At 49.7% G+C, this 27,898-nt stretch overlaps 1 protein-coding gene across 10 annotated transcripts in view; it reads left to right on the top strand.

Annotated features, from left to right (window-relative positions):
* The window catches only part of ERG (ETS transcription factor ERG), a 207,221-nt gene extending 180,540 nt beyond the window's left edge, over window positions 1-26,681 (top strand). For 7 of the 10 annotated variants that reach the window (XM_016220793.2, XM_016220761.2, XM_016220777.2 and 4 more), the window contains 7 exons: window positions 5,909-6,112; window positions 6,916-6,996; window positions 9,681-9,752; window positions 16,309-16,377; window positions 17,027-17,083; window positions 17,767-17,814; window positions 24,769-26,681. In XM_016220793.2, the coding sequence (XP_016076279.1) occupies window positions 5,909-6,112; window positions 6,916-6,996; window positions 9,681-9,752; window positions 16,309-16,377; window positions 17,027-17,083; window positions 17,767-17,814; window positions 24,769-25,289 (1,052 nt within the window). In that variant the 3' untranslated portion in view covers window positions 25,290-26,681. The remainder of the gene's footprint in view (window positions 1-5,908; window positions 6,113-6,915; window positions 6,997-9,680; window positions 9,753-16,308; window positions 16,378-17,026; window positions 17,084-17,766; window positions 17,815-24,768) is intronic. The other 3 variants (XM_087818419.1, XM_087818418.1, XM_087818420.1) reach the window with 3 other exon arrangements.
* The last annotated feature ends 1,217 nt before the right edge of the window (window positions 26,682-27,898 follow it).

Here is a 27,898-nt window from a genome sequence, read left to right as displayed (position 1 = left end):
AGATTTCTTAAAAACACTTCTAAGCCAGTCATGTACTATCTACAAAAACATCTAACACGAAGAGCGACAGCAAACAGACTGAATAAGACATACTATCAAATTTTAATCAAAATAAAGCTGACAGAAGTGGAAATAGAAAGCAGAAAGCCCTATTGGCGATAATTGAGGATTATTACATAATGAAAAAAGGTTCCCTTCACGAAAATATATGACAGTGACAAACTCGTATATGCCTAGTCACATAGGCTCAAAATACATAAAGAACTGGCAGGAGAAACAGACGAATCCACTTTAGTGAGAGATTTTCATTTGCCCTTCTCGGTAATTGATAAACCAGTGATATGAAATTATATATACGTTACCTATTTTGAATCAATGGTTATTAATAGAAACCTGCACCCAACAGTAAGAGATTTTGCAATTTTTTTAAACACTCAAGGCGCATTTGCAGAAACTGACCATACAATAGGACACTAAAAAAGAAACAACCGATATAAAAAAAAAGATCAGTGTCATATGACCTCATTCACTAGCCGAAGTGCAACAAAGTTAGAAATTAATGATGATCAGAATGATAACACCCCCATCCATATCTTTGGAAATCAAGAGGTTCTGAAGCAACCTTGAGTAGAGGCTGGACAGCAGATGGGCAGACTTGTTCAGTGCTTGGTTTTGTAAACAAAGATTTCATAGGGTTGTGATGTGCCTTAGAGGTACGTTTTACTTTATGGTAGTTTTTTTCAACATCAAGGGCAATTTTTCTATCTGGAAGACAATATTTTGCATTGATGCTGTTCAAGGAAAATGCCACTCAGGGCTCACGTTATCACCAAGGTGGCTGTTGTTTAAGCTTATTACTATTATTCATTCCCCTGGAGGGGTCTCTGAGACAGGATGTCTGCCTGCACGAGGGATACCGTTTCATGACCGTGTACAATATGTCTTCAGCAATGCGATATCCTTTGGCTAATTTAAATGTCTACTTAATATTTTCCTGGCAACAGCAGAAATCTACTAGGTCAGAAACCAGTTGCAGGGAAATGTAAAAAAAAATGCAACCCTTTTCCCACCCACTGTCCCCCACCCCCCAGCCACCCAGCACAGAAAACAGTGCAACTCCAGGACTCTACATTTTGCTTTTATTTAATCTTTAAATTCCAATTTACTGAAATAGCATTCGTAAAACTTGGGGATATTAACCATGTCATCTAAGACACGAATAAGAGGCTTCAGAGAGAGGTGGCTGCTTTCCCCCTCTTACCCGGTATCGGGATTTACCACACGGATGTCCATGAAATGTGGAATGATGACACAGATGTTTTCAAAACAATTGGACTGGAGGCTGGAAACAAAACAACTTATCTTCGGTGGCTCATGATTCATCTGACAGAAGCACCTCCAAGAGCTTCTTAAAATAAAGTGATAAATCAGACTTTTGCGTTCAAAGGAAGAGGCTGCCCTGCGATAATAGATTGTTTATTTCATTTTAGCCGAGTTTGCAGTGCAGAAGCCAGCGTGGGGGTGCGTTCCCCCTGGGCAATATGTTATGTTGGCAAAGTGCTTTCACGTACATTATCTCATTTACTTTTCTATCCCCCTAACCGTTCACTACTTAATTACCCACCGGAAACGAAAATGCATCCCAGAGAGGTCAACGTTGACATCTAGTAAATGGTTGAATGAGACCTCACTATGGGTATTCTGGCTCCCGAGAGTTTGTGGCGCTTGGTGTGATTTAAAACATTCTTTGATTCCTCAGACATTGTCAAGGACTCTGAAATTCCTAGATCATAAAGACCAGGCTTCTTAGCAAGATACTCAAGGCTCCCCTCAGTCTGACCCCAAATTTCATCTCCATCCCCATGAGTCTGTGGCTGGGACCCCTGGTAAACCCTCCTCTCCAGCCACGTGCGCTTTCTCACGTCTCCCTCGCGCATCAGGTGTTTCACGCCTCTGCGGGTATGAAGCTGGGCTCAAGCCTGTTGCCCTACATGAAGGGCTTCTCTCCTGCCTCTGTCAAAACCCTTCTCGTTCATGCAAGCTCAAGACACACACCCAGGCGAAGTCTTTTCCCCGGGCGTCATTAGTTGCTACTTCTCGGGACTTCCACGTCCTGCTTGGATAACACAGATTTAATTCTGCTTTGTGGTTGTGTTCATAGTTGCCATTTGGCTGCATGTTCCTCCAAAATTCTTTCCGTGGAGATGTTTATTTCTATTTCTTTGCAAAACATAATGCTCCTGCCATAGTGTATTCAGACTTTTTAGCTGAATCTACTTTGGACTTTTTTGTCCATATCAGTAAATATGTTTAGCAGCGTAGGCTTTAGTTTCTGAATATCACAGGCAGTGCTCCTAAATGTACAATGTAACCAGTTCTCTTTCTGTCGGACATCTAGGGTGTTTCCAGTGTTGCGCAATTATAAACAACTCCACAAAGGACATCCTTGGAAAGAAACCATTTCCCACATCCCCTATTATTTCCTTAGGATAAATTTCTAGCACTGTAATTTTTAGGTCCGAGAATGTGCACCCATTTCTTTAAGAAGACGTTTGAAAGGTGTTGCCGTAGGGTTCCCCGGAAAGGTGGTCTCCACTTACACTCGCACCCGCAGCGCAGGAGAACGGCTGCTCCACCAAACGCCGAAGCGAGTGGCTTAGAGACGAGAACCGTGCAGGCGGAGGAATTAGCCTCGGCGTCCCGCACGGGGCAGTGACCGAGCCTTGGCGACCAGGCGAGGGGAGGGAAACCCAGCACCGGCGCACCAAGGGAGGGACGGTGGAGAGACTGGACTGTCTTTTCACCCTTGTGGCACGAACCCAGTGACTTTCAGGAGGAGTTTATGCACCATCCTTAGGCCATCTGGTTCTGCCACTAAGAGGAGAAAACGCATTCCCGGGATGAACTGATTTCTAGGCAGTAGTGACACCAACACATAGTCCTCCTGAGTTGTTAAAGGCGAAACAAAACAAAGCAAAAAGAAGCAACGTTTGGCCAACGTCTCGTGGTGGAGTTCCGAGGACATGCCTTGGGGAGGACGGTGCGTGGGGGAGGCTCTGGCTGAGAGGTCACTGTCTCCTGCAGAGCCGAGGACGAGGGGGACCTGAGTGAGGGTGCCCGGGGCCACAATGCCATGTGCGTCTGTGGGAGGTATCATGACCGGCCAGGAGGAGAGGTAGAAGAAAGACCTGTGTCCGCAGACTGGAGTTGTGCACCTTTTGTCCCTGAAAGCAGAATCCTGACCCAGTGACAGGGCATGTGCGCCCCAGCCAGCTGCAGAGCGAACCGCGTGCCTCCCGTTGGGCTTCGCTCGCAGAGCGTTCCCATGTGTTGGATGCAGAGGCGCAGGCACGCCTTGCTGTCAGCGCTGGGGGGTCTCCTAGATGCTCTTGTCTCCGCGGGAGGGCCGGCCTCCGCCTTAGTCTTCGGAGTCTGTGCACCGATTGCCAATCGAGAGTGTGAGGGTTAGAATGTTGGCTGAAATCCAGAATAGCTGGTGACATTGACGGTGCCCGCGCCCTGTGACCCAGCAATTGCACATCTAGGTACGCACCCCGGGCCAGAACTTCCCCACGCTTAGCGTGCACGTAGGTCACCTGAGGAGCATGTGGAAATGCAGAACCTGATGCAGCAGGTCTGGGTGGCGCTCGGGACTCCGCATTTCCAATTAGCTCCCAGGCCATGGCGATGCTGCTGGTCCCAGGATCACACCTGAGTAGTGAGGCCCTGGGCTGCATGAGCTGAGCCTGGGCTGCACATTAGAATTACCCCGGGAGCTTTGCACAACCCTCGTGTCTGGGCTGCCCTCCAGCATTAAATCAGGATCTCCATAGGTGAGACGAGGCAGCAGAAGTTTTTCCATCTCCCCGTGAATCCAGTGTGGACCCGGGGCCGTGAGCCCGTGTAGATCCCTTCACATGTACGCACGTGGGCAGACACAGGGATATGTTCACTGATCAGTAAATTGGACATATTTATACAGGGGCGCCCAAGGAGCTGTTAAATGGTTGAGTGGACCTACATACATGAACTTGGATGCATCTTGAAAATAACAGTGCTGAGAGCCGGAAGCAAATCAGATGCCATGGGTGTTAACTTTAAGTACACAAAACAATATGTATAGTTGACTTGGTAAAAGTATTGAAATCTGGATAACCATGACATAAGCACCAACTTCAGTGTGTGTGTGTGTGTGTGTGTGTCGGGGTGGGGGCTGGGATGAGGGTAGATTGTACTGGACTTGAAATCATTTCTTTCTATTATAAAAGATATGAAACAATATGAAACAAGAACCATATGATTTCACCCACACGGCATAGATATAAAACAGAAAGCAAGAAACAAAACAAACAGACTCACAGACACAGACGACAGTGTGGTTTCCACAGGGGGTGGGGCGGGGAGAGGGGGAGGGTAAAGGGGGCCAAATATGTGGTGACGAAGGAGACTCTAGACTTGGGGTGGTGAGACACAGTGGAGTAGACAGGTGATGAATTACAGAATCGTACACCTGAAACTTACGTAATGTATAACATTATTAACCAATACATTTAATTACATGTAACCCAAGTACATTTAATTAAAAAAACAGGGAGAGGAGGGAAGGAGGAGAGCTCCGGTGCTCTGACTCTCTGGCAATTTTTACTGTTACTTTTTGCCTCTGTAAACTTAAAACCCAGTTCAGCAGCACGCGGCAGGCCCCATCTGTCCGTGAGCAGCCCGGTTAGTGAGACCAAGCAAGGTCTAAAGTGATTAGCTAAAAAGTGATTCGAAAGGATGACTGATTCCCACGCCAGGATTTTTCACTCAGTGTGACCGGGGCATCCTGACCCTAAGGGCCTGTCCAGAGACTGAGGTCAAGGCTCCCATTTTACATGTAAAACAGACAGGAAAGAGAAGCAGCCTCCAGAGTTGAGAGGCGCTGGGGTTACAGCTCTGGGCCCCTGCTCCCCGCCCAGGTGTCCCAGGACTCGGGGACATGAGGGAGGAGCCCCACCCGCCGGTGGGCACCTGAATACCCAGCCCCCAGGCGTTTGGGTGGGGTGTCCTGGCTCGTGTTTCTGTTGGGGCTCGCCTACTCCTGCTCCCCAGGGCCCTGCCCTCCTGGTCCTCCCAGGGTCCCCTCCCTCACACTCGGTGGAGCGTGATGACATTGCCTGCATCCTGTGGGGGCGTTTGGGCGCCACAGCTGTGGAATGCGAGTCCCTGGCCAGCCCTGTTCCTGCAGGTGCGAGTTAGTTGAAAACCAAGTTCTCCGCAGGAAAAGCGTGTAACTGACAGCTTTCTCTCAGAAATACCAGCTCCCAGGCGGAGCTAGGGTTTTGGCTTCCCTGCACTTTCTTTCCAACTCTGTGGTCGGTGTTTTTCAGTATTTTGTATAAATACTGTTTTGGATGTTTTGTAATCTGTAATTAGCATCTTCCTGATATGTGTCGCTAACTCATAGTTTCTTATAAAGATACCAGCGGTGTTCCAAGGAAATTTTCCATTTACTAATATTTATTTTAAGTGAATAAATTAAAATGAAAATAAATGGGGGGGGGAGAACACTCCACCCCCCCATCCCTGCAGGACACTCTGGAGTATCTGAGCAACAGAGGGGCAGGTAGGGTGAAGAAACCTAAGCTTCCAGAACCGCTCACTTTAAGGACAGTGATCCATGTGTGTGAGTCAGCGGGTGGCATTGCCTTTCCCCCAGACGTTCTTTGTGACCTGTCCTGGAGCCTGCCCAGGCCCTGAACTGTCCCGGAGCCTGCCCAGGCCCTGACCTGTCCCGGAGCCTGACCCAGGCCATGCTTCTGGAGCCACAGCAGGGACTGTGGCTGGCGGGAAGCCCCCCTGGGACCTGACTCTGCCCCAAAAATCCGTCTCCAGGAGTTGATCCTCGTATGTTTCCACCCCCTTTCAGATCCCACGCTATGGAGCACGGACCACGTGCGACAGTGGCTGGAGTGGGCAGTGAAAGAGTACGGCCTCCCGGATGTGGACGTCTTACTGTTCCAGAACATCGACGGCAAGGAGCTGTGCAAGATGACCAAGGACGACTTCCAGAGGCTCACCCCCAGCTACAACGCCGACATCCTACTCTCCCACCTCCACTACCTCAGAGAGAGTAAGACGGCCCCACTCGGGACAGGCCCCTGCGGGCGAGGTCTCGTTGCCCCGAGCTGCAGAGTCTGCTCGGTCTGCCAAGAGCACCTCCGCCCTAACCCAGCTCCCACTGAGGATCTTAGAGAACTGGGCGCTTGGAGGGTGATAGGACAGCTGAACGCGGGCTGGGGCGTACTCGGCACTTTTCCAAGACGCCAGAAGGTCACCTTGGCATTCAGCTGCCTCCTCTAGGGTCCCCTCCACTGAGAAAATCAAAGGGAAAGGACTCTTTATCTGGTCACACGTCATTTGTCTCCACGGTGCCCCCAAATGAACTAGAGGCCTATGGAAAAGCTCCCACTGGATGGGGAGTGCGGGTTTATCTTTTCTAAAGCTGAACCGACTCCCCTGTCACGTCCTGCTGGAACATGTGAGGGGCCTCTCCCCCTGGTCTCACGAGAGGCGGCTGGACCTTGCAGAAGCAGGTGGCGCAGGGGCGACGAGAGGCATGAACCCACAGCCTGCTGCATGCTTTCCTTTCTCAGACGTCGAGCATGGTCGGGGAGACGAGCGCAGTGGCACCGTGGGGTGGTGGAAACTGGTGTAAATGCTTTGCCTGGCATCCCCACCACTCACTCCCGGGATCACACGTGGGCCCCCGTCTCGGTTTTAACACGCTAACAAGAGCAGGGCCATGGGGAGCTCTCGGGCAGCCAGTGCCGTTAGGGTGGGGCGGGGGGTGTTTTTCTCTTTTCTTTTTCTTTTTTTTTAAGGAAGGTAACTCTCTCTTTTTTTTCATTTTGATGTTGCTGTTTTGTTTTGTAGCTCCTCTTCCACATTTGACTTCAGATGATGTTGATAAAGCCTTACAAAACTCTCCACGGTTAATGCATGCTAGAAACACAGGTAATGCTGGCCCCGCCCCCCAGGACAGGCGCAGGGGGGCCGCAGGGCGCGCTTCACAGGCCCAGCGCGGGACGGTCAGTGCACCAGGGAGGCGGAGGCAGGGGAGAGGAGGCAGGGGCGAGGCGGAGGCAGGGGCGAGGCGGAGGCAGGGGAGAGGCGGAGGAGAGGCAGAGGCAGAGGCGAGGAGAGGCGAGGAGAGGCAGAGGCGAGGCAGAGGCGTAGGAGAGGCGGAGGAGAGGCGAGGAGAGGCGAGGAGAGGCAGAGGCGAGGCAGAGGCGTAGGAGAGGTGGAGGAGAGGCGAGGAGAGGCGAGGAGAGGCAGAGGCGAGGCAGAGGCGGAGGAGAGGCGGAGGAGAGGCGAGGAGAGGCAGAGGCGAGGCAGGGGAGGGGAGGGGAGGGGAGGGGAGGGGAGGGGAGAGGCAGGGGAGAGGCGAGGCAGAGGCGGAGGAGAGGCGGAGGAGAGGCGAGGAGAGGCGAGGAGAGGCAGAGGCGAGGAGAGGCAGAGGCGAGGAGAGGCAGAGGCGAGGCAGAGGCGTAGGAGAGGCGGAGGAGAGGCGAGGCGAGGCGGAGGCGAGGCGAGGCAGAGGAGGGGAGGGGAGGGGAGGGGAGGGGAGGGGAGGGGAGGGGAGGGGAGAGGCAGGGGAGAGGCGAGGCAGAGGCGAGGAGAGGCGAGGAGAGGCAGAGGCGAGGCGAGGCAGGGGAGAGGCAGGGGAGAGGCGAGGAGAGGCGGAGGCGAGGCAGGGGAGAGGAGAGGCAGAGGCGAGGAGAGGAGAGGCAGGGGAGAGGAGAGGAGAGGCAGGGGAGAGGCAGGGGAGAGGCGAGGCAGAGGCAGAGGAAAAGCGGAGGCAGAGGAGAGGCGGAGGCGAGGAGAGGCGGAGGCGGACAGTGGAGGGATTTTGACAGGCAGGAGGTGCTGTGCTGGGGGTGCCACAGCCTAAAGGCAGGGGGCGCCCTTTGGTTTCCGCACCCCCCCACTTTCCGTGACTCCTTGAACCCGGAGACGCGCAGGGTCAGCCTTGGGCCGCAGCCTCAGCTCAGGTTGCCGGTTGCATTCCGCTCTCAGTCCCGGAGCGCGCGCTGTGCAGGCCGCGGCAACTAAGAGCATGTCCAGAATAAAGGGGCCCGTGGCATTCTTTTTTATTTTTTTAAATTTTTTTATTTTTAAAGGAAGGTTGACTAGGACAAGCAGGAGTTTTATTTTTTTCCTCTGGGTTAAATTTTAGGCCACGTGTCTGGATGTTAATCTTTTGGCACAGACTTTGCGCATTTGGGAAAGTCAGTCAGAGGGAATGCCGGTGCTTTTTGTGAGCGTCTGTTGGAAGGGAAGCTGTGTTACAATTTTGGAGGACAAGAAACGAGTTACTAACCGAATACCTGCTCTTCTGTCTCTAACCATGGATTTTACATTTTATTTGTTTATTTTTTTTGTTTGCCTGAGCCCAGTAGAGTGTAACATAGTGCTTCATCCAGGCTAACCTCCCTCCCTCCCCTCGTAGCAGAGGCTCAGAGTTAAGGCTGCGCTTCCTGCGGATGAATGTGCCCCAGGTTGGAGCCCCTCTCCTCCCTCCCGATGGAGACAGCTGCAGGAGCATGGCACAGGCTCCCCCCCCCCGCAGCTGCTCAACCTGCAGGGACCCTCTGCCACCACCCAGGCCAGGGGTACAGCCAAGTGCCCGCAAGGCTCAGGTTACCCCTGCAAGCCAGCCAGCCCACTAATGGTCAGCCCTCACTAGAAACGCAGACGTATTCCAGATACTTGCCTTTTTATTTTAAAATGTATCACGGGAGTCTAGGTTTGAGTATTACAATGGAATTGCCACTTGATCTTATTCCTCAGTATTCAGAACATTGTGCTTTTAATCTAAAGTAAGGGAAAAAATGCTTTGCCTGGGTAGGATACTTTACCAGCGTAGGTTACACTCATTAGCAAAGTAATGACCTTGTGGCCAGAAATAACAAATAACTTAGACAAAGTGATTTCCCCCTCTTAGGAAAACACCTTTGAGCTACACATATTTTGTGATAATTTCAGTCATTTAAAAAAATTGAACCGGGAGTGAAAGCTTCCAGAAAGCTCTGATTTCATTATTTTTGTTGTTCTTAAACGTAGAAGCAACCAGAGACCAGGACAACCACCTCCAGGTGGACTGAGCTGAGAAAGGGGAAAACTTTCTGCTAACACATGAGTGTTGATTGAGAGACAGAAAGGGAAAACATGCATTCGAATGAAGATGTGGATTTATTTTTAATAAAATCCATATATTCTTTGGCAAAATACATACAGTTCTTTGGTACTGCTTTCCAAGGGCTCTGTAAAATGTTTTACGGGTTTTTTTGTGTGTACAAGTTCAAAATTAAAACACCCACCATAGAATTTTTTGAATAAACCAAGATTGCTGGGCATGTGGCGGGGACACCAGGATGGGCTTCAGTAAGAAACTGTAAAATCAAAACAGGAGACACCTTCTAACCAGCGGGGCTCAGGGAGTTTCATGTCTGCTTCCACCTTCAGAATCCGCTTCTGACCTGGGTATTGTCCTTTCCCGCTGGAATGTGGCACAGCAGGTTCCAGCAGGTGTCCTCCCTTCCTGTCACTGGGCAGAGTAGGCTGGGCACTGTTGTTGAGAGGGACTGACAACCACAGCCAAAGACCTTCACTTGTTTTGTCTTTCCTTTTGTCTGCAGGGGGTGCAGCTTTTATTTTCCCCAATACTTCAGTATATCCTGAAGCTACGCAAAGAATTACAACTAGGCCAGGTACGAAAACACCCCTGTGCGCTCTGTTCATTGAGAGACAACCCAGGATGGCCCGTGAGGTCCGTGACCTAAGTCACGTGATGCCGAGAGAGCCGGTCCTGGACCCCAAGGGAATCCCAAACAGTCCTATTCTGCCTCTGTGGGTTTGGAGCCTAATTTCATTCAAAGATCATGCTCACGGGCCCTTTTAATCCCTGTGGAATTAAAAGCAGATCAGCCCCTTAACTAGCTGCTTGGAAAGCAGATGGGCAAAGGTGGCCTCATGGGTGCCCGGCAACCAGGAATCCATCCGCTTTTGAGTTCAGTGAAGGACCTGAGTGTAAATATTGCTCCTTAAGGGAACAGCACAAAGCAAGAGGAAGTCCCATAAAAGTCGTGATGTTTAAGCAGTGGTCCTGATTTTACCGCAGAGGCACCACCTCGAACCCTAGCGCTGCAGGAGCAGGGGGGGAAGGAGTTCACCCCACCATCGGAGGGGGAAGGGGGCTTCCCAGAGGGGACCCGGTATGGCCAGGGAGGGGTGGATGTTTGCCAGGTGGAGAGGGAGGGGAGGGCATTTCGGACAAGGGACAGTATGCCTTAGACATCTGTCCCCTCACAAGACATACCACAGCCCCATAAGCTAGATATTACCTTGCCCGCCTGCCCCTGCCCTGTCACTGCCCTAGTGGCTTCACACTGGCCATCTCCTCTCTAACCGCTGCGTAGACCCTTGCTCCCCTGCCCTGAGAAGCCTGGCGGGGTGGCTCAGCCCAGTGCAATGTTAGCTCCGTTCTGTGGGAGATCGCACAGGCCACTCGATCTTGGACAGGACCCAGGGTTCCGAATAAACTAGACCTGCCCTCTGGAAACCCACCTGTGTACTGAGAGTGGAAAACACAGGGGCCCATTTTCCTCCAGCTCTAGAGAGTTCCGAGTTTACACTTAAATGCTTCCTTGGGTTTTGTGAGCAATTTTAAAAATATTTCCATCTTTTCTTAAAAAAAAAAGCTATCTGTAGACCATTGGCCAGGATTTGCCTGTTTGTTTGTTTGTTTGAAGCTATCTCACGGATGCTTCTGACCGAGTTACAAAAGCCAGGGATTGTGAGCGGGTGTTGAGTTGTATCAAACGACTACAACATCGGCCAAAGGAGTTGGTACAGCCCAGTGGTCAGAGCAGCTGGCGGCTGCTTGTTGCTACATGGATAGAACTGTGCATCCTGGGACTGCTTTTTTCCATATTTGAGGATATGGTGGATTTGGAAGATAGGGCCCATCCAGGTGATGAGTGGCTGGGAGGGTGAGAGCTGGGTCACCAGCTCTCTGCTTGAGCCAAGGGACAGATGAGGGCAGAAAATTCAGATGCACCTCCTGTGGCTCCGATAATGTCCTTCCTTGCATCCATCATTAGAATGTAACCTGGGAGGGATCCCACTTCCATATCTCCATTAGCAGTGGAGTATGTTTCTGAGACTCAGTTTGTGTCAAATATGCCTGTTTTGATGACTATACTGTGCTTATGAAAGGAAATAAAAATAGTGATGTCGGACCTAAAGAGAATTTCAGCCAGACTGAACCAGCAGAGAACTATTTGCTGTAAGCCAGATGCAGGGATTCGCCCTTGGAGAAGAGAATTATTTGTGTGCGTTGGGCGGAGCAGTGACCAACCTTGAAGGAAGGGTCTTGTGAGTGTGACAGCCTGTGATAGTATAAGTGGGGATCGCTTTGGCAGCTCAGGGGGTGTGGACATTACTGAGCTGATCCCCAAGGCTGCAGGAGTCATGGGGGAGGGGTCACTGGGAATGTGACTGTGTCCTCTGGTCTGTGGGCATCTTTCTGCTTTCAGAAGAGGTGAGTGTTGGCGCTTCCTTTGGGCGAGTCCTTGAGCCCCTGGGATGAAGACCCGAGTTCTGTCCCTTGCACTCTTGCTTGGCTATGTCGTGGTCTTGGTGTCCTTTCCACTTCCCCACTCCCACATCCATGGAAACAGTACTCCTTCCCCCTGAGTCCTGCCGCCCAGTCCTGCTTCCCACCCACCTCCCTCCTTCCTTCCTTCCTTCCTGCCTTGAGTAACTATCCCTGGGCTGCTTCCCCCAATCTCCCCTTTTGTGGCTGAACTTCCCAAATGGGTCACTTATTCCAGAGTCCCCTTACTGCTCACCCTGTCAAGTCACTGTGGCATTTCAGTTTTCCCCGGAATCAGCTGGCACTGTTTGGAAGCAGGCCTTTCGGATAACCACTTACGGACCTTTCAGTCCTCCACCCCTCCACCCCTCTCTTCCCATGCTTGTTCCTATTAACGTTTCCCAAATGTTCCTGATTCGACATGCACCCCCTTTCCTGATCCCTGTGTTACAAATTAGCATTCAGCGCAGCCTCTCCTCCACTCTTACAAAGTGTTGGCACATAGCACATCACTTTGCATTCCATTTTTATGAGCATTATTTTACCCATTTTTAAACACATGTTTCACGTGTTGCTCACGTTGTCAGTTATTGCTCTCAGATTCCCTTTCCCCGTATCCCTCCTCCCCTGCTAAACACAGGCGTTCGGAGCCCAGGCCCCTTGAGGTCTCCAGTGGCGCGAACAGAGACAGGTCTGACTCGCAGAAACTTGTAAGCTGGTTTCTGACCTGGAGATGTGCCACCCCCCCCGGCATCTTAGGGGCAGTCTCCGTGAAAGCTCTCGCGTGTGCCGAGGTGGACATTCTGTAAGCCCCTCCTCCCCTCCTCCATCACCATGGCAACTCAAGCATCATGGTACCCATCTAGGATGTTATCAAAAGAAAACAGAGAGCTGAGCCTGCAAGTGCTGCCTTGACTTTCACTTTTCAGCGGCTGCTCTTCAAGGGTTTCTTGGATTATAAATTATCCCTCCGTTAGAGTTCGCAGCGCAGTGGCCACTCAGCATCACAGGCACCGCCAGACAGCGAGGCGATGCACCTTCTCCCCAGTGGGTGCTTCGCAGGGCCTGTGTCTTAGCAAATGGCTGCGCGTGCATTCGTTGCTGTCCTGTAGCTATGATATCACCAGAGGTCTGCAAACCTAGACAAGAAGGGAAGGTAAAATGCCCCAGATCGCCATGTCACTGATGGAGGATTTTAGAAGACTGTAGGGAGATCTGGAGGAAAACAGGAGCAACTTCATCATCTTAGGGTTGACTCTGAATCTTCCTCCCATTAAACTGGGGTTATAGATTCATTCTGGGCAGCAGCCTTTGGTCTTTCTGTCTTTGCCATTGGTTCTACGTTTCCTGAGAGCCAGCAAGGCTCACCCTTTCCCATCTAGCGCAGCTAGGCACCTCCGGAGTTGCCTTGTAAATGTCGGGTGGGTCCTGCAGATTGAGCATGACTCTCCCATGATCCAGGTTCTGGCCCTTTAAAAATAAAGTGAGTAGGTGGACGTCAAGAGAGCCAGAAGGCTATTTTCCAGTGAGCTTGAGAAAGTATATAAAACCTGGTGAAACTAACTCTGCAGGAAGGGCCCAGAGGATGTTGTCTTGGCCACTCGATGTCTAGGGAGGAGGTTGGTGGGGGAAGGAGAGGCATTGAGAATCAGGAACCAGTCCTGGCTCCCAGTAAATAAACGAGGCGCAGTGTGGAGGAGCCAACACCGAACTCCCTATTGGTAGCTGCTTGTTTTTTGGTCCAGATCATGGCATGTACATACTTCTGTGTAACCCTGGGCTGCCTCTGGAACGGCTTTTACAAAGTTCAGATTTTACACACAGTCTTTTATAGAAAATAATAGCTGGATCATTGCCAGATATCCACCTTCCCCAACGCAGGGCCTTCTGCCAAGAGTTCATTGCCTTGAAGATCAAGGTTGAAGAGAAGTGGAGAGTGTACTGAAGCGGCCACTGAGAATTAAGTGTGAAATGCATCCTTACCTGAAGCCCTCTGGTCTGCTGTCGCTAGGGGACAAGCAGCCGGTGTGCAGGGAGCAGTAATTTTTCAACAGCTCTGCTGTCCCTGCTCTGAGGGGCGGACATGCTGACGCGGTTGCCGCCGGCCCTGCTGCATCTTGGCGAGGCTGAGCTCAGCGTTTCTCATGTCACATCCTGGGGGGGGGGGGGTTGGGGGCCCCAGCATGTGATCGGCAGCTGATAAGGCAGCGCTGCACCAGGACGTCACGAAGGCAAACAGAGCCGCTTACCTTCCATGGCAACGTGCTTATGAACGTGGGAGTCATCGCTCACGTAAACCGCTCAGATTCCTGGCCCAAAGTCAGACTTGGTGTTGTTTAGGCCCTGACTTCTTTTCAAGGGAGGGTGGATGTAGTTATATACCCAAAGGAGGATTTTATGAAAAAGGAAAGTTTCAAAAATATTTTTCTATTAGTAGTTCAGTGTTTAATTTTTTCCAGTCACATTGGAATAAACATAAAACATAAAAAAAAGCAATACTTTTTTTATGTTTGAAAGAGTAGCAAACTAACCTACTGACAGTTGCTGTTAATTCTGTTAGCGTTCTTATATCTTAGGCGAAACCATTCAATCTAGAATTCTCTCCACACATTTGTTTGTGTTCACACACTTAAGATAGTATTTCTGAAATCATCGTCTGCAGGGACACAGCCTTCTAAAAAAGAGCAATGGGAATGGTCTAGAATGGGCTTTCTCAAGTGTCAATGTGCACCCCAGTCCCCTGGGCTCTTGTTAAAACACAGGTTCTGAAATAGTAGATCTGGAGTGAGGTTCTGAATTTCTAACAAGCTCCCAGATGTTGCCAGTATTGCTGGTGTGCGGACCGCACATTGAACAACAAGGATCTAGAACTTACTTCTCTATTATCTTGCTCTCATTTGGTAAACAGAAGCCCCTGGCATTCCCAGCCCCAAGCTCTCTCCATCCCGGGACATAAATAGGGCAGGCGTGTAAGTCTCTGCTCCTGGATTGGGCTAGATGCTGTTATGGTTGCCATACTAATAGATTTTTTTTGCTCTGAGACAGTTCTCAAATTGAAACTCTGGTTAACCATTTTTTAGACAAAATGCAACTGGATAAGAATCCGTATGCAAAGTGCTCCCAGAGACTTAAGTTGCAATGTTGTCATAAATTGATAGCAGCTGCCGATTTAAATCCTATGTGCAACCCCAACACCAGAAAAGTGAGATTTTTGAGGAGCTGGGTGGGAAAGGCTGGCGGTCCAAAAATGCAAAAATGCCAGCCGACAGGGAGTGGTGAGCAACAGTGGAGTTTAAAAACAAAAATCATCCAGCTCAACCAAAGCCCTGAGGGTAGGATTTCACCGACCACACCACTGGAGACGCATGTAGCCAGACAGACCAAATAAATTACGGCGACTCTGTGTTGAATTTCACGTTGCATTTCACTGCTGTTCTCTCTGGGATAGGAAAATAGGAAGAGACACATCTTCTGCAACGTAGTCCAGCGTTTTGAAGATTGACCCACCAAATTGCCAATTTTAAATACGGTTAAATATCTATTTAAAAAGAGGCTTAAAGCATGTTACATCGCGCTGCCCTCCAAGTGCGATTTTGGAGCCATCTCCAGGCGTCTGGCAGCAGAATTCACGCTGAAACATCTGGCTGTGGTTTCTCAGTTGGCCCAGAGTGACACATGGCATTGAACTGAGACCCATCAATCCAAGGAGACCTAGTGTTGCGATGGTTCTGTAATCAGATGGCAGGTAGAAGCAGTTTTGTATATGCACAGTTCGAGCATGCATAATAATGTTCCTGGAATATGTTTTTGAAAGAAACTTAAAATGACTTAGAGTCTTCATAACCATTAATAGAGCATGCACTGAGGATGCAGAAGTAGTTATTAAATTTGCACATGCAAAGTGCATAAGGATTTATGGGACACGTGGTAACCCATGACAGATACAAAGACATTATTGGTCTCTACTTACACTCTTATGATGATTGCTGACATGTTGTGGGGACACTGCTATTTCAGTCCTGCAATTTATTTCATGCAATTTATTTTAGAGAAATTCTAAATTCATTTAGAAAAGGAGACGTTTGCATAGAAAAGTAAGTAGACAGTTAGGACCGATCTAACATAGATGGATGAGATGATAAACAGAAGGTGAGGGGCGGCCGAGAGAGGCAGCTGGGAAACAAGGAGAAGGCAGTGCTCGTTTTCAGGGGAGGAAAAGGGAAAGGAACGTGAGCATCATTTAGTGGATTGAGCTGCCGAGCTCAGGCAAGGATTGGCCGATTCGTCAGAGTTGTGGGCCCTGTTCAGGATGCGTCCTGAAGATAAAAAAGGGGTGGATATAGGGCAGACAAATTCAATTGGGAGGAACTTTCTGTATGGCCATGACCTGTGGTTGTAGGAGATTACCTTGGAAGAGTCAGCAAGCTCTGGGAGAATCTGTCGTTGGGAGTTTTCAGATTAATGGGTGGAAATGTTAGGTCAATAAAATATACAAAATTAGAAGTTGTAAATAAAATCCAAATCTAGTGGAATCCAGGTTGAAAATTTCTTTGGGTTACTGGATTTTCTTGCACAGTATTTATTCAGATAAACACAAGACAAGCAACATATAAAATATCTGTTGTAAAATTGCATTATTGATCTTTTAGTCAATTTATTTGTCTTTACAGATTTACCTTATGAACCACCCAGGAGATCAGCCTGGACCGGTCATGGCCACCCCACCTCCCAGTCAAAAGGTATAGTGTTGGCCCCTACTGCCTTGAATCTGTGTGTCACAAGACAGTGGGTACCTCTTGATGGAGTAAATAATAATTTCTGTAGCTAATCTGTGCTTTTTCAACATGGAAAGTGTTTGTCCCATTGGCAGCAAAAGCACAACTAATCTTTAAATGCAACAATTCTTTCTCTGTTGGGGTTATATCTACGTATACAACAAAGGGAAAATGGCTGATGTGATGTATTTCAACAGGCGCTCACTCATGTCTCATGGGATGTTTGAGTACAGATTAAATACTGAGCGATTTCTTAACCTTGGCCATGTTGAAAGCATCCCTTGCTTTATTTCGTTTTGCTTTACTTATTTTATACTGATTCACTTTAATCTGTTTTGTAAGCCATCTCAAATTCTTGTCATTTTTTTAGTTTTGGAAAAAGTGGGGTACAAATAAATTTTTAAAATAATATAAAATGCTCTTTTTTTGCTACAAGGACTACATTTGGTTTCATGAGAAAGGAAATTTTTTTCCTTACCATAAGATGTTTCTTATTATAAAAGTAAGACTTATGTTACTAAGATAGTCGATGGAATGATGATACAACAGAATCAGGGACTAGTGGCTAGATATTAGTGATAGCTAATTGTCTCTCGTATTTTTGCATTTTCAGCTGCTCAACCGTCTCCTTCCACAGTTCCCAAAACTGAAGACCAGCGGCCTCAATTAGGTATGTTTCAGGGAGCCTCTCAGTGGCCATTAGAGAAGGACAGGTTTTGTAGCATATTTCTAAAATGTGTCATTCTCTGAATGAGACTCATATTACGTTGCCTTCTTTACAACTACTTCATATATAAAATGGGGACAAATTAAATGGTCAGCCTCCTCAAGTAGGATGACTGGAGATGTTGTTAAAACATCTCCAGAATCTATACAATAAATGTGGAGGGAAACATTCTGCTTGCAACAGGCTGCTTCTTTGTGACCCACAAATTCTATTAATGTCGCCTTACAGGCAGGTGCTGCAATACCAATGCTGGTGCCAAGTCTACTCGGAAACACGGTGGGAGGTTGATGTTATCAGTGGTGTCAACATGGCCAACACGGTGCCTGCTGACTGGGGACTTACACACGTTTGCCCTGTTTATGTCCTGGAGCACGGGGCTAGGTGAATCCCAAGCCAAATCTGAGCTCAGCCAAATGAGGAGCCCCTTAGCAAGAGACTTCTCTCAGATCCGCTGTGGCATCTTATCTAACAGAGGAAGTGGCGGTGGCGCTAGGCGACCTTGGTGTGGGGCACATTTTCAGCTCTGCAATCTGGAAGCAGAGGAGGCTCAGCATAAGGCCTGCAGTTTCGGCTCAGCGAGTCATGGCTGTGTCTTTGGGTTTTGACTTCTTTTCATTTTGCCGTAGATCCCTATCAGATTCTTGGACCAACGAGTAGCCGCCTTGCAAATCCAGGTGAGACACTGTTGATGCTGTTGCTCTTGCAGAGTTACCCTTGTGACAGTGGCTATTGTGAAAGATAAATTTGCTATGTTGACAAATTCCTTCAACTGAACAAATTTTAAGTGTAGGTCTCACTGGATTATTTGCCCAAAGGGGAAAAAAAATGGGTCAGGTTATAAATTAAGATTTTAGCTTCCTTAAAGAGCACCATCACCTAGTCCAAGCAGCCTGAGTTTCCTAGTTTGCTAGAACGAGGGACCATAGACGGGTGACGGATGTTTAGACAACAGAGGTTTATCGTCTCACAGTTCTGAAGGGCGAAGTCCAAGATCAAGGTGTCAGCAGGGTTGGTTCCTTCTGAGGGCCATGAGGGAAGGACCTGGTCCACACCTCTCTCCTTGGCTTGTAGACGGCCACCTTCTCCCTGTGTCTCTTCACTTGTCTTCTCTCTATATGTGTCTCTGCATCTGAATTCACCTTTTCATAACAACATCAGTCACCCTACTAACCTCACTCTAACTCGATCACCTCTGTAAAGACCCTGTGTCCAAATAAGGTGTCACTGTCTGAGGTTCTGGGGGGTTAGGATGCTAACATGTGAATTTGGGGGAGCGGCATAGTTCAACCTACTGCACAAGCAGTTAAATTATATTTCAAAAAGGAGAATGCTAATTACCACCATAAGTTTTCAAATTTAGGATTATCTTCAATGAATGGTCTGTGTCTCAATTTAGATGCTAGAAGAAGTACGGATTCGTAATTGGCCCATTTGTAAACTGTACCTTGCCAAGGATCGCCACCTGTTGTCACTGTCAGTGCCAACCAAGTTGTTTTATTCGCTTATATTCAGATTGAAGCCAGCTGTGCTGCAGAAATTTGCAGCGCAGGCCGCATATTCTCAGCAGCAGATTCAATGCCAGGATGTCTCAGGCACAAGCTGGAATGTATATTTCCTAAACATTGAGGCCAAATAAGGCTGGAAATGGAAAAATTCAGATTCGATCAGCATACATTCCCCACAGAGGACTCTATACTTAGAGAACATGAAATACGATTATGGAGAGTCCGTCATCTTTGCATTCTATTTTACTTAATGTTAACTAATTCAGCAAGTATTCTTGAAGCATCTGACCGGTTAGAAGGGACTGTTTTGTTTACTACCCTCCCCCGGGCCTAGACCTGGTGCTCAATAATTATTTGTTGGATAAATAAGTGCAAGAACAATAAGCTATTGTCCTGACCCTCTAGGAGCCTACATGCCAGTGGAGAAAAAGACACAGGTAATTTACAATCCTGTCCAAACCAGGGAGGCCGCAGGCTCTTTCCTCATATGTGAGCGTCCACCTGGTGGCCGTGTCTCCTGGGTCTTCGGCCCCTCCTCGTCCCTGTGGTCAGCTTTCCATTTGCAGTGGCCTCCATAGCCATTGAATAAAAATGGTTACTGTGTTTTGAGATGATTATGATCAGTAATGTTTAGGAAGACTGATCTGGCAGCAGTGTCCAAGATAGATTAGAGAGAGGAAAAGACGGAAGCCAAAACATTGGGGACTTTAACACAATAATGTGAGATAACACTCTGATGGACCCCCCCCCCATATAATGCTGGGTGGGCACTTATGCCTGTGGGCCCATCTCCTAGCAGCCCTGGGAGTTCATTATCTCCATCCTACAGAAGGAGTCACAGGTCCAGAGAAGTTGGGTAACTTTACCTGGGTCACACAGCTAATAAGAGGGGAGACCAGATTTGAACCTGGACTCTCTACCTGCAGAGTCTGTTTTCATTGTCTCCCCCTGAACTGCCCTGAGTGGGGAGAGGTCTTGGAGAATGGGGAGCAGAGAAAGGAGGGTTGCCACGGTTTCACAGCTGTTTAGCTGCATGGGATGCATCTGAGGCCAGGGATGGAGGGGAGGAAAGGGTCAGGGGCACCAACGGACCAAACTCGCCTTCCCACTCACACAAGTTGGCCAAACGAAACATATGTCCACTCCCATGTTGTCACAACTCAAAGGTGTGTCTTGGGGGACAGTGGGGCCACAGAGAGCGCCGACCCGTATGCAGAGCCTCAGCTCTCACAGTGGCACACTCTGCCCCACAGCTGGGATGCCCACTGTAGGTAGAGGCACCTGGGACCTGGGGCAGAGCCAGGAGGCCTGGAAGATGTCTTGGTATCTAACTGGTCAGTGGCCCACATCTCATGAGCGAAGGACGGCCCTTCTACCCCTGAGACCTTCCTCAGTGGGCCTGGGGAAGGTGGTGGCATCCAGCTTCTGATCTGAATATAAAGACTTATTTTACTTAGTTTGTGATGAATTAGGCCTTCCCTCCATCTGTCCTTAGGCCACCTCGGCTGTATCCATGTGGCCTTTCCCCCGACACCAGAATGTCCTTTATCTTTCTATGAATGCTTCTTCCTGTTTGAGGCTAGTATTCCGTTCTCTGGAAAGTAAATCCTTCATCACGTCGAGTGCTGCCTTGCTCTTTACACAATGCAGATTCTTTTCACTCGTTTTAAATGGAAAGATGATGTCACCCAGCGTGAATGCACAGGTGATACCCGAGTCTCAGCATCTCCATCCCAAATATGCATTTGGTATGCACTTTGGCCAGTATTGCTCCTGTTGGAAAAAGTGTGTCCCTGTGTTACTATGTCGTGAATCGGACGGCTCCTTTGTGCCCCGCCAGGCTGGCGGAGCATTTCATGTGGCTCCAGGAAAGAGCTCTGTCATGTTCTGTTCGGTGGCTGCCAGGTGATAACTGGAGAGTTTCATGGTGGCTGTGAAAATGCATCCTGCTTCATGCACAGCCAGGCACCAGTAGTTTTAGGGATGCTTTGCTGTTTGTTAGGACGTTCAGGAGTGTCCACTTTTCCACTGCGAACTATCCAAGCTCCAGGCCCAGGGAGGGGACAACCTGGGAAGGACTCACACGAGGGGACTGTGGAGGTGTGGGCAGAAACCGGGTAGAGAGCAAGTTTGCGCAGTGGTTCAGGGTCGCAGCCTGGGGCAGGGTTCCGACCCTTGGCGACCTTATGTGAGATTAGTCACCTACCTCTCTGGGCTCCAGTTTCCTCATCTCTCAGTGGCAATCACGTGGCCCTCGGGGACTTGTTACATAAACACGTGGACAGTGTGCAGAACAATGCCTGGCACGCAGGGAGCTGTCAGTGGCTGCCTCCGGCTCTGGGCCAGGGGCGTACCTTTCTTTAAACTCAGGTTTTCAGCCCAAACCAATGATGATAACAGCGTCCACCTACTGAGTTCATCCTCACAGTGACCCTGAAGATAGTGCTCTTACCGTCACCCCCGTTTTGCCGATGTGGACATCGAGGTGCAGCGAGCTGGGTGAGCTGCCCCAGGTCCCGTACGCGGCAGAGCCGGGATCCAGCCAGGCAGGGCTGACACCGAAGTGGCCCTTGCAGCCACTGTGCAGCCTGCCCCTCCAGCAAGTCCTTTCTGAGCCACACTCAGCCCAGGCTGAGCTTCCCCCGGACACGCCCGCTGCCTCCATTTTCACATGGTGGACGCTGCACTCGGGTTTTTCTCGGGACCCCAGCTACTGTAGAAAGTGGCCCCAAGCAACTGCCACCCTGGCGCCTGCTGGGCCCCTCTGTCAGCTGTCCCCACAGTGTCTAGCTCAGGGACAGTCCTCCTGCTTGTGCCACAACTGCTGACTCACTCCCTGCTCTGCTCTGTGGTTTGTAAACCGTTCAGGCGTTTTGCCCTTTCGTGCTCAGCCTGCACCCCTTTGCTGCCGTGTTTCTCTTCTTTCCTCTGAAAAATGAAAGGCCTGCCTCTCGGCCGCTCCTGAGCCCAGGCCCCCATCCCGCCGGCTCTCCTGGAGGTGGGCAGCCCGCCCCTTGGTTCCCCGCACCGTCCAGGCCTGCCCCGGGCAGAAGCAACTGCTCCTTACTGTTGTTAAGGGTGTCACCAAGACCGAGGGGAAGACAGGTGTGCCGGGTGTGGGGCTCCTGAGTGCCCGTGGCGATGCCAATCCCGATGCCGATGCCGGGGCTGGAGGATCGTGGCCTCTAAAAGCGTCTCCCGGTACTTGTGGTTTGGCCAGTGAGCAACCCAAGGCGCTCTTAGGTTTCCGAAGCCTGGGTGTTGATGTCCTGGAGCCTACCCAGTATTCTGAAATGCACCCTACTGCACAGTCGCCGTTATTGCTTTGACAATAAAATAATTGAATAGTTTGCTTTTGAAATTCTGTGGCCGTGAGAAACTCCTTTCATCTCCCATTGCCTGGGATTTCTCGGCTACCGTGGCGCAGCCTTGAGAAGCCTCCCACGGTGGAAGCTGTGCTCTGGACTCAGGATGCAGTGGATTTGGTGACCGGTGTCAGATTTAACGATTAATGAACTGGGCATAACGGTCCATTTTATAAACAGTCTCTGATTTTGCATTTACAGGGGTGTTCTCAGGTTCAGAAGCCGGTGGACTTTATTTACAGATCTCTTATTCCCACAGACCCTGGAAACGCACAGAGGCCCGGGCCCGTGTCCTGAAGGCTCATTTAGGGTATATCGTGAGGAGTGCTCATCTGTCCCGGGGGGGTTACTCCCTGACTTTCTACTGCTTCAGAGCAGGAGAGATGGGAGCCGCTTTGTCCACTGGTCCCGTTATACACATCTATAAAGGAGGTGGCCGAGGGACCAGTTCCTAAGAGGCAATGCCAAGTTTTGAATAGATGCTGAGTGTTCTTTTGGCTGCTTAGGGCAGTCTGTGTATTTATACAAATCTGTGGAATTGCTCTCTTCGCAGAAGGAGGCTGACAGTGAATATTTATTTTCAGATGATCTCTGTTTATATTGAAGCATATGTCAGATGCTAAATCAAAAATCCATGTTTTCCCCTATTCCCAGGTCACATATGGGATTTTTTTTTCAAGTATTAATCCTTTGGTTACAATATATACACTCAAACCATATGGTTCTCCCATCCCATTCCTTGTGTTTTTAAAAATGCATATTAATGAAACGTTGGGGGCAAGAAAACTTGATTGAGAACAGTTTGAATATGTCATCCTGAGAGAGCAAAGGCTCCCATTGTGATGCACTACAAGCTGCTAATACCTTTCAAATGTGTTGCTGGACTGAACCTGATCACTTTCCAGAACACAGTCAGCCGAGGCCGACCTTTCTCAGGAAGCTCCTGTGTGGATGGATTCACAAACACGTCCATTTCCATGTAACCAACGTGGAAACAAGGAGTTACGAGTTGGACAATTTATAGAGGGAGCTAGTGAGAAGCATTGAGTGAAAAATGAATTTGTAATTGAGTTTTTAAAATATGTTGTTATTGATTTTTTTAGAGAGAGAGGAAGGGGGGAAGGAGAGAGAGAGAGAAACATTGATGGGCTGCCTCCTACATGCCCCCTACTGGGGATCGAGCCCACAACCTGGGCATGTGCCCTGACCGGAAATCAAACCAGCAGCCTCCTGGTGCAAGGGACAGTGCTCAACCAACTGAGCCACACCAGCCAGGGCCTGTAATTGATTTTTGGATTACATCAGTTCCCTGAATGGTTGTGAGTTAAAGCGACTTTAACCATCTGATCTGTCTGTGGACTTTAACCATTTAGTCGTCTGTGGATTCTTACTAATAGTACAATATAAAGTAGTCTCTGTGGTCATAAGCCCCAGGCAGTGCTGCAGCTGGAGTCTAGGAGGAAGGACCTGCCTCCCATGCATTTTAAAAGCATCTAAAATCTGTTGGACACACCTCCGTTTCTCCTGGTGTTCAGTATTACTGTATTTACGTTTCTCTCCTTCAGTGCGTCATAAATCATCTTAAAGTATTATAACACAGTGGCTAGAATGGTGTGCCCTATTTGTCTCTGAATTTAACGGAACATAGAAGCTACATCTGTGTGGCTCCGTGGGGTCAGGAAAATTCTGACGGTGCACCCCAGCCAGACGAGATCTCCTCCACCGAGCTGGAGTGTGTCTCCGCTCCCCGCGGGGACTTGCAGTCACTCATTGTGTGCTTCTCGTGGAAACTTCTGAGCACAGTTGGCCTTGCAGCCCGGGGCACACTCGCGGGTTTCCGTTACGATGCATTTGCCTGAATACTGGAAATGGGTGATCTGGTTTGAAAAAGTGCCAGCTCTTTTCTAAACTTCCTCATTTTGAGGGGGTTAATTCTGTTCTAGGAAAAGTTTTGACAGAATGGCTTTCTGAGTGCCAGCAAAGTGTTATGTTAGAAATAACGGTGTTTACTTCCATTCTCTGTTTCTTTCCATAAACTTTTTAGAGGTTCATTTCCTAAATCTGACTTTTATTATTTCACTTGACCTGGCCAATATAAATGGCATGAAGTCACTATTGCCATCAGCATCATGGCACATTCTTCCTCACAAAATAGGAAAAATGTGCCCTCCCCGCCCCCACCAAAACACCACGTTGACCTGGCTGTTCTTCTAAGGAAGTCAGGAATGGACGGAACCAACCTGCCGTCCTTTTGCCCCTGGGAATTCCCTGCTTTTTATGAAGGACTTGGGTCTGTGACCCGCCTGATAGTCACCAAGGATCATCGTCCGGGGCAGGTTCCCTAGATGCACAGTTGGAATAAGGACCTTTATGAATGTGATTAACTAAGGGCGTGTTCTAGGGGGGAGAGGAGGGCAGGCCAGGGAAGAGCTGAGGACACTGGGGCCCTAGATGACCCCTGCTTCAGTCTGATCACAGGGAACCTCAGGAGCATGAACAGCATCACAGACTAGGCCCCTCCCTGAGGCAGGGGGGCCTGTCCCCAGGGGCTTTGGTCTGTCCCTCTGCCCACGGGCTGCTCCTGTCTAGCCACAGGCAGTTATCTGGAGGACAGGGGAGGCCCCAGCATCTGAGGGTCAGGGGCACCGACCTGGCAGAGGGACCCAGGTGCACCAGCAGCACCCACTTCTGCCAGTGGAGAGAGACCGCCTTTATGTGGAACCCGTCCTCACTGGTCTGTTTCCTGTCCCCCCTTTAGGGAGCGGGCAGATCCAGCTCTGGCAGTTCCTCCTGGAGCTCCTGTCCGACAGCTCCAACTCCAACTGCATCACCTGGGAAGGCACCAACGGGGAATTCAAGATGACGGACCCCGACGAGGTGGCCCGGCGCTGGGGGGAACGGAAAAGCAAACCCAACATGAACTACGATAAACTCAGCCGCGCCCTCCGCTACTACTATGACAAAAATATCATGACCAAAGTCCACGGGAAGCGCTACGCCTACAAGTTCGACTTCCACGGGATCGCCCAGGCCCTCCAGCCCCACCCCCCGGAATCATCTCTCTACAAGTACCCCTCGGACCTCCCTTACATGGGCTCCTATCACGCCCACCCACAGAAGATGAACTTCGTGGCTCCCCACCCTCCGGCCCTCCCCGTGACGTCCTCCAGTTTTTTTGCCGCCCCAAACCCATACTGGAATTCACCGACTGGAGGTATTTACCCTAACACTAGGCTCCCGGCCAGCCACATGCCTTCTCACCTGGGCACTTACTACTAAAGACCCGAGAGAGGCCTTTCCCAACAGCACACAGTCGCCAACACATTGCCACAAACTCTATTGGAAAACAGGAATCAAAAAGTGCCTCGAGAGGAGTGAGGGAGCTTGGCAGGGGCTGGGGAAGGAAGCCAGGGGCGAGATCCAAAGACTCTTAGCGGGAGGGAATTACCAAAGTATTACTGCAGAAATAAGAGGGCGCCAAAAACGTCACGCATACGGACATATAATCTGTGGGCCAGCCTTGTAAAGGACATTGTACGTAGAAGCATGAAGTCATAGAACGAAGTGCCAAAGAGAGCGGTCTTGAGACGTGTATACCCTTTAGAGTAGAGTCTGGGATCCTGCTAACGCAAACGGGGTTGAACTGAAGCAATACAGGTCACAGTCTGGACCTAACATACCGTTCGTAAAGTCATTTTAAGGAAAACTACCTGTATTTAAAAGTAGAAACATATCAAAAAGAAACAAAGAGACTGTGCAACAGGCGTTGATACGGGACTCATCGGCGTTGGCTGTTTCGGGTGAAATCGGAGTCATTCCATTGGCTGGAGGGCGGCCAGCTCTCTCAAACTGTGAAGACCACCCAGAGGGTCCACCTCCTTTCCAGTTTTCCGGGAACAGGAGCCGAGCGGCGGGACTGAGCACGTGCGTGGAGAGGATGCGTTTGTAGAGCGAGGGCTGGGGGATGTGCGAGCGAGCGGAGGGGCCGAGCGGGCCGAGGCGGGACTGGGCAAGGGCTCCTCAAGCAGTGCGGGCCGGACTGAGGGCAGGGTCGGGGCTGCGGAGAAGGCATCGCGGAGACTTGAGGCTGAATGCGGTCAGTGTCACGCCAGACCCAGTGTTAGCGGGGGCCGGGGGGACGCGGCGCGGCGGAATGGAGCGAGGGGAGGCGGTAGGATTCAGACACAAAAACATGCATCTCTTCTTTTTGTTTGTTTGTTTGTCAAAAGAAAATTGTAACTGGAATAGTCTGATATTTAAAAGAATCATTCGGGACGGCATGGTTTCGTGGGGGCCCTGTTCCCCACGGGGTCAGGTAAGAGACGCTCTTCTTGGCCGCCGCACTCCGGCATCACCCGGGCATCTGGGCCAGGCGGGCTCCAGTGTTCCCTTCGAGTCGCGAACGCTGTGCGTTTGTCAGAATGAAGTACACACGTCAATGCGGTTTTTTCCCCCCCTTTTTATATAATAATTATATAACTTATGCATTTATACACTACGAGTTGATCTCGGCCAGCCAAAGATACATGACAAAAGAGACAATCAGTGATATAATGTGGCCTTGAAACTTAACTCTGTATGCTTAATGTTTACAATATGAAGTTATTAGATCTTAGAGTGCAGAATGTATGTAATAAAATAAGCTTGGCCTAGCATGGCGAATCCGACTTACCCGGGAGTCTGCCTTGGCACTTTTTTAGCGACTGCAGTTGCCTGAGAGAAACCTGTGCTGAATGTTGTGGGTTTTGTGTTATACTTTTAACATCTCCAGGAACTTGAGGAGTGAGAGCCAAGCCAATAGGATGTTTGGCACCCAAACAGCATCGGCTCTCCAGGCCCTCCTTGCCCACTCTCTTTTATTCCTAGTCCCTCCTGGAGCAGAAAGACCAAAGATTTCCTCCTGGGGCCTCCGTAGTCATGCCTCTGACGCTGAGATTGTCGTTGAGACATTCCCGATTAGCACCGGGACACAAATCACCCTTACTTCTTTCTATGATCACGAAACATTTGCTGAACAGTGAACAAGCTGTTGCTCTTGGTTCCAACTCTATTATTGTTGGAAAATAAAGCGCCATGGATAGCTGCAGCCCCTCACTTTAAAGAAACAAGGGACAGCTTCTACATTTCCCACTTGCCTTCTCTTTCCAAGGATCTCGCCAGGTTACCCATGGCCTTGATCTTCCCTCCCTGGGATCATCTGGGTGCCGTGGCGTGGGATCCACCAGCCCCGGGCCTGAGATCTTCCCAGGCACTGTGTATTTCTCTGATCTAAAGTCAGTTTGCCTTGACATCTTTCTCTCCTGTGTGCCAACCTTGGCCAAGGTGACAGCAGTTTGAGAGGCAGGACACGAAGCAATGAGAGGTTGGGAGCAAAGCTGACCAACCTCTCAGCCTGAGTCTGTCTCTGAGCTGGGCCCTCGCACAGCTGGTTTGGGGCTTGCTTTGAGCACTTTGCAGTCCTTGAGCTGTGATTAAGTGAAGTTGCCAGGCCTCGGTGCTGTGGATGTTTTGGCAGGGTCTTCAAAGTTGGTGGGATCCCATTCCCACTGTGTTACTTGGATTAAAAGAAGTTCCACCATCAATCATTTCCCAGCAGCCTGGGAAAGCCCCCCAAAGTGCTTCTATCTCTTAGGGGGAAAATATAAATAAATAAAAGCACAAGAGCTGGCAGCTGGGGGACTCACACTGCTCCGAGGGAAAAGATCAGTCATTTCTATTCTGGGTGCAAAGTCAAGGCGCACCTACATTCTGCATAGAAATACAGATGTGCTCGGATAATCACTCAGTTCCACGCCTTCAGGGCTGCATCATAAGCAAAATAATAGAAACAAGGCATGATGGTCATATTCAACTCCACCAGATGTTTTCCGTTAGATTCCCCGGCACCC

The sequence above is a fragment of the Miniopterus natalensis genome, chromosome 6, assembly GCF_054644295.1.
Source record: "Miniopterus natalensis isolate mMinNat1 chromosome 6, mMinNat1.hap1, whole genome shotgun sequence".
Classification (NCBI taxonomy): domain Eukaryota; kingdom Metazoa; phylum Chordata; class Mammalia; order Chiroptera; family Miniopteridae; genus Miniopterus; species Miniopterus natalensis.
Note: the sequence above shows the minus strand (reverse complement) of the source record. Positions and strands in the feature narration are given on the sequence as shown.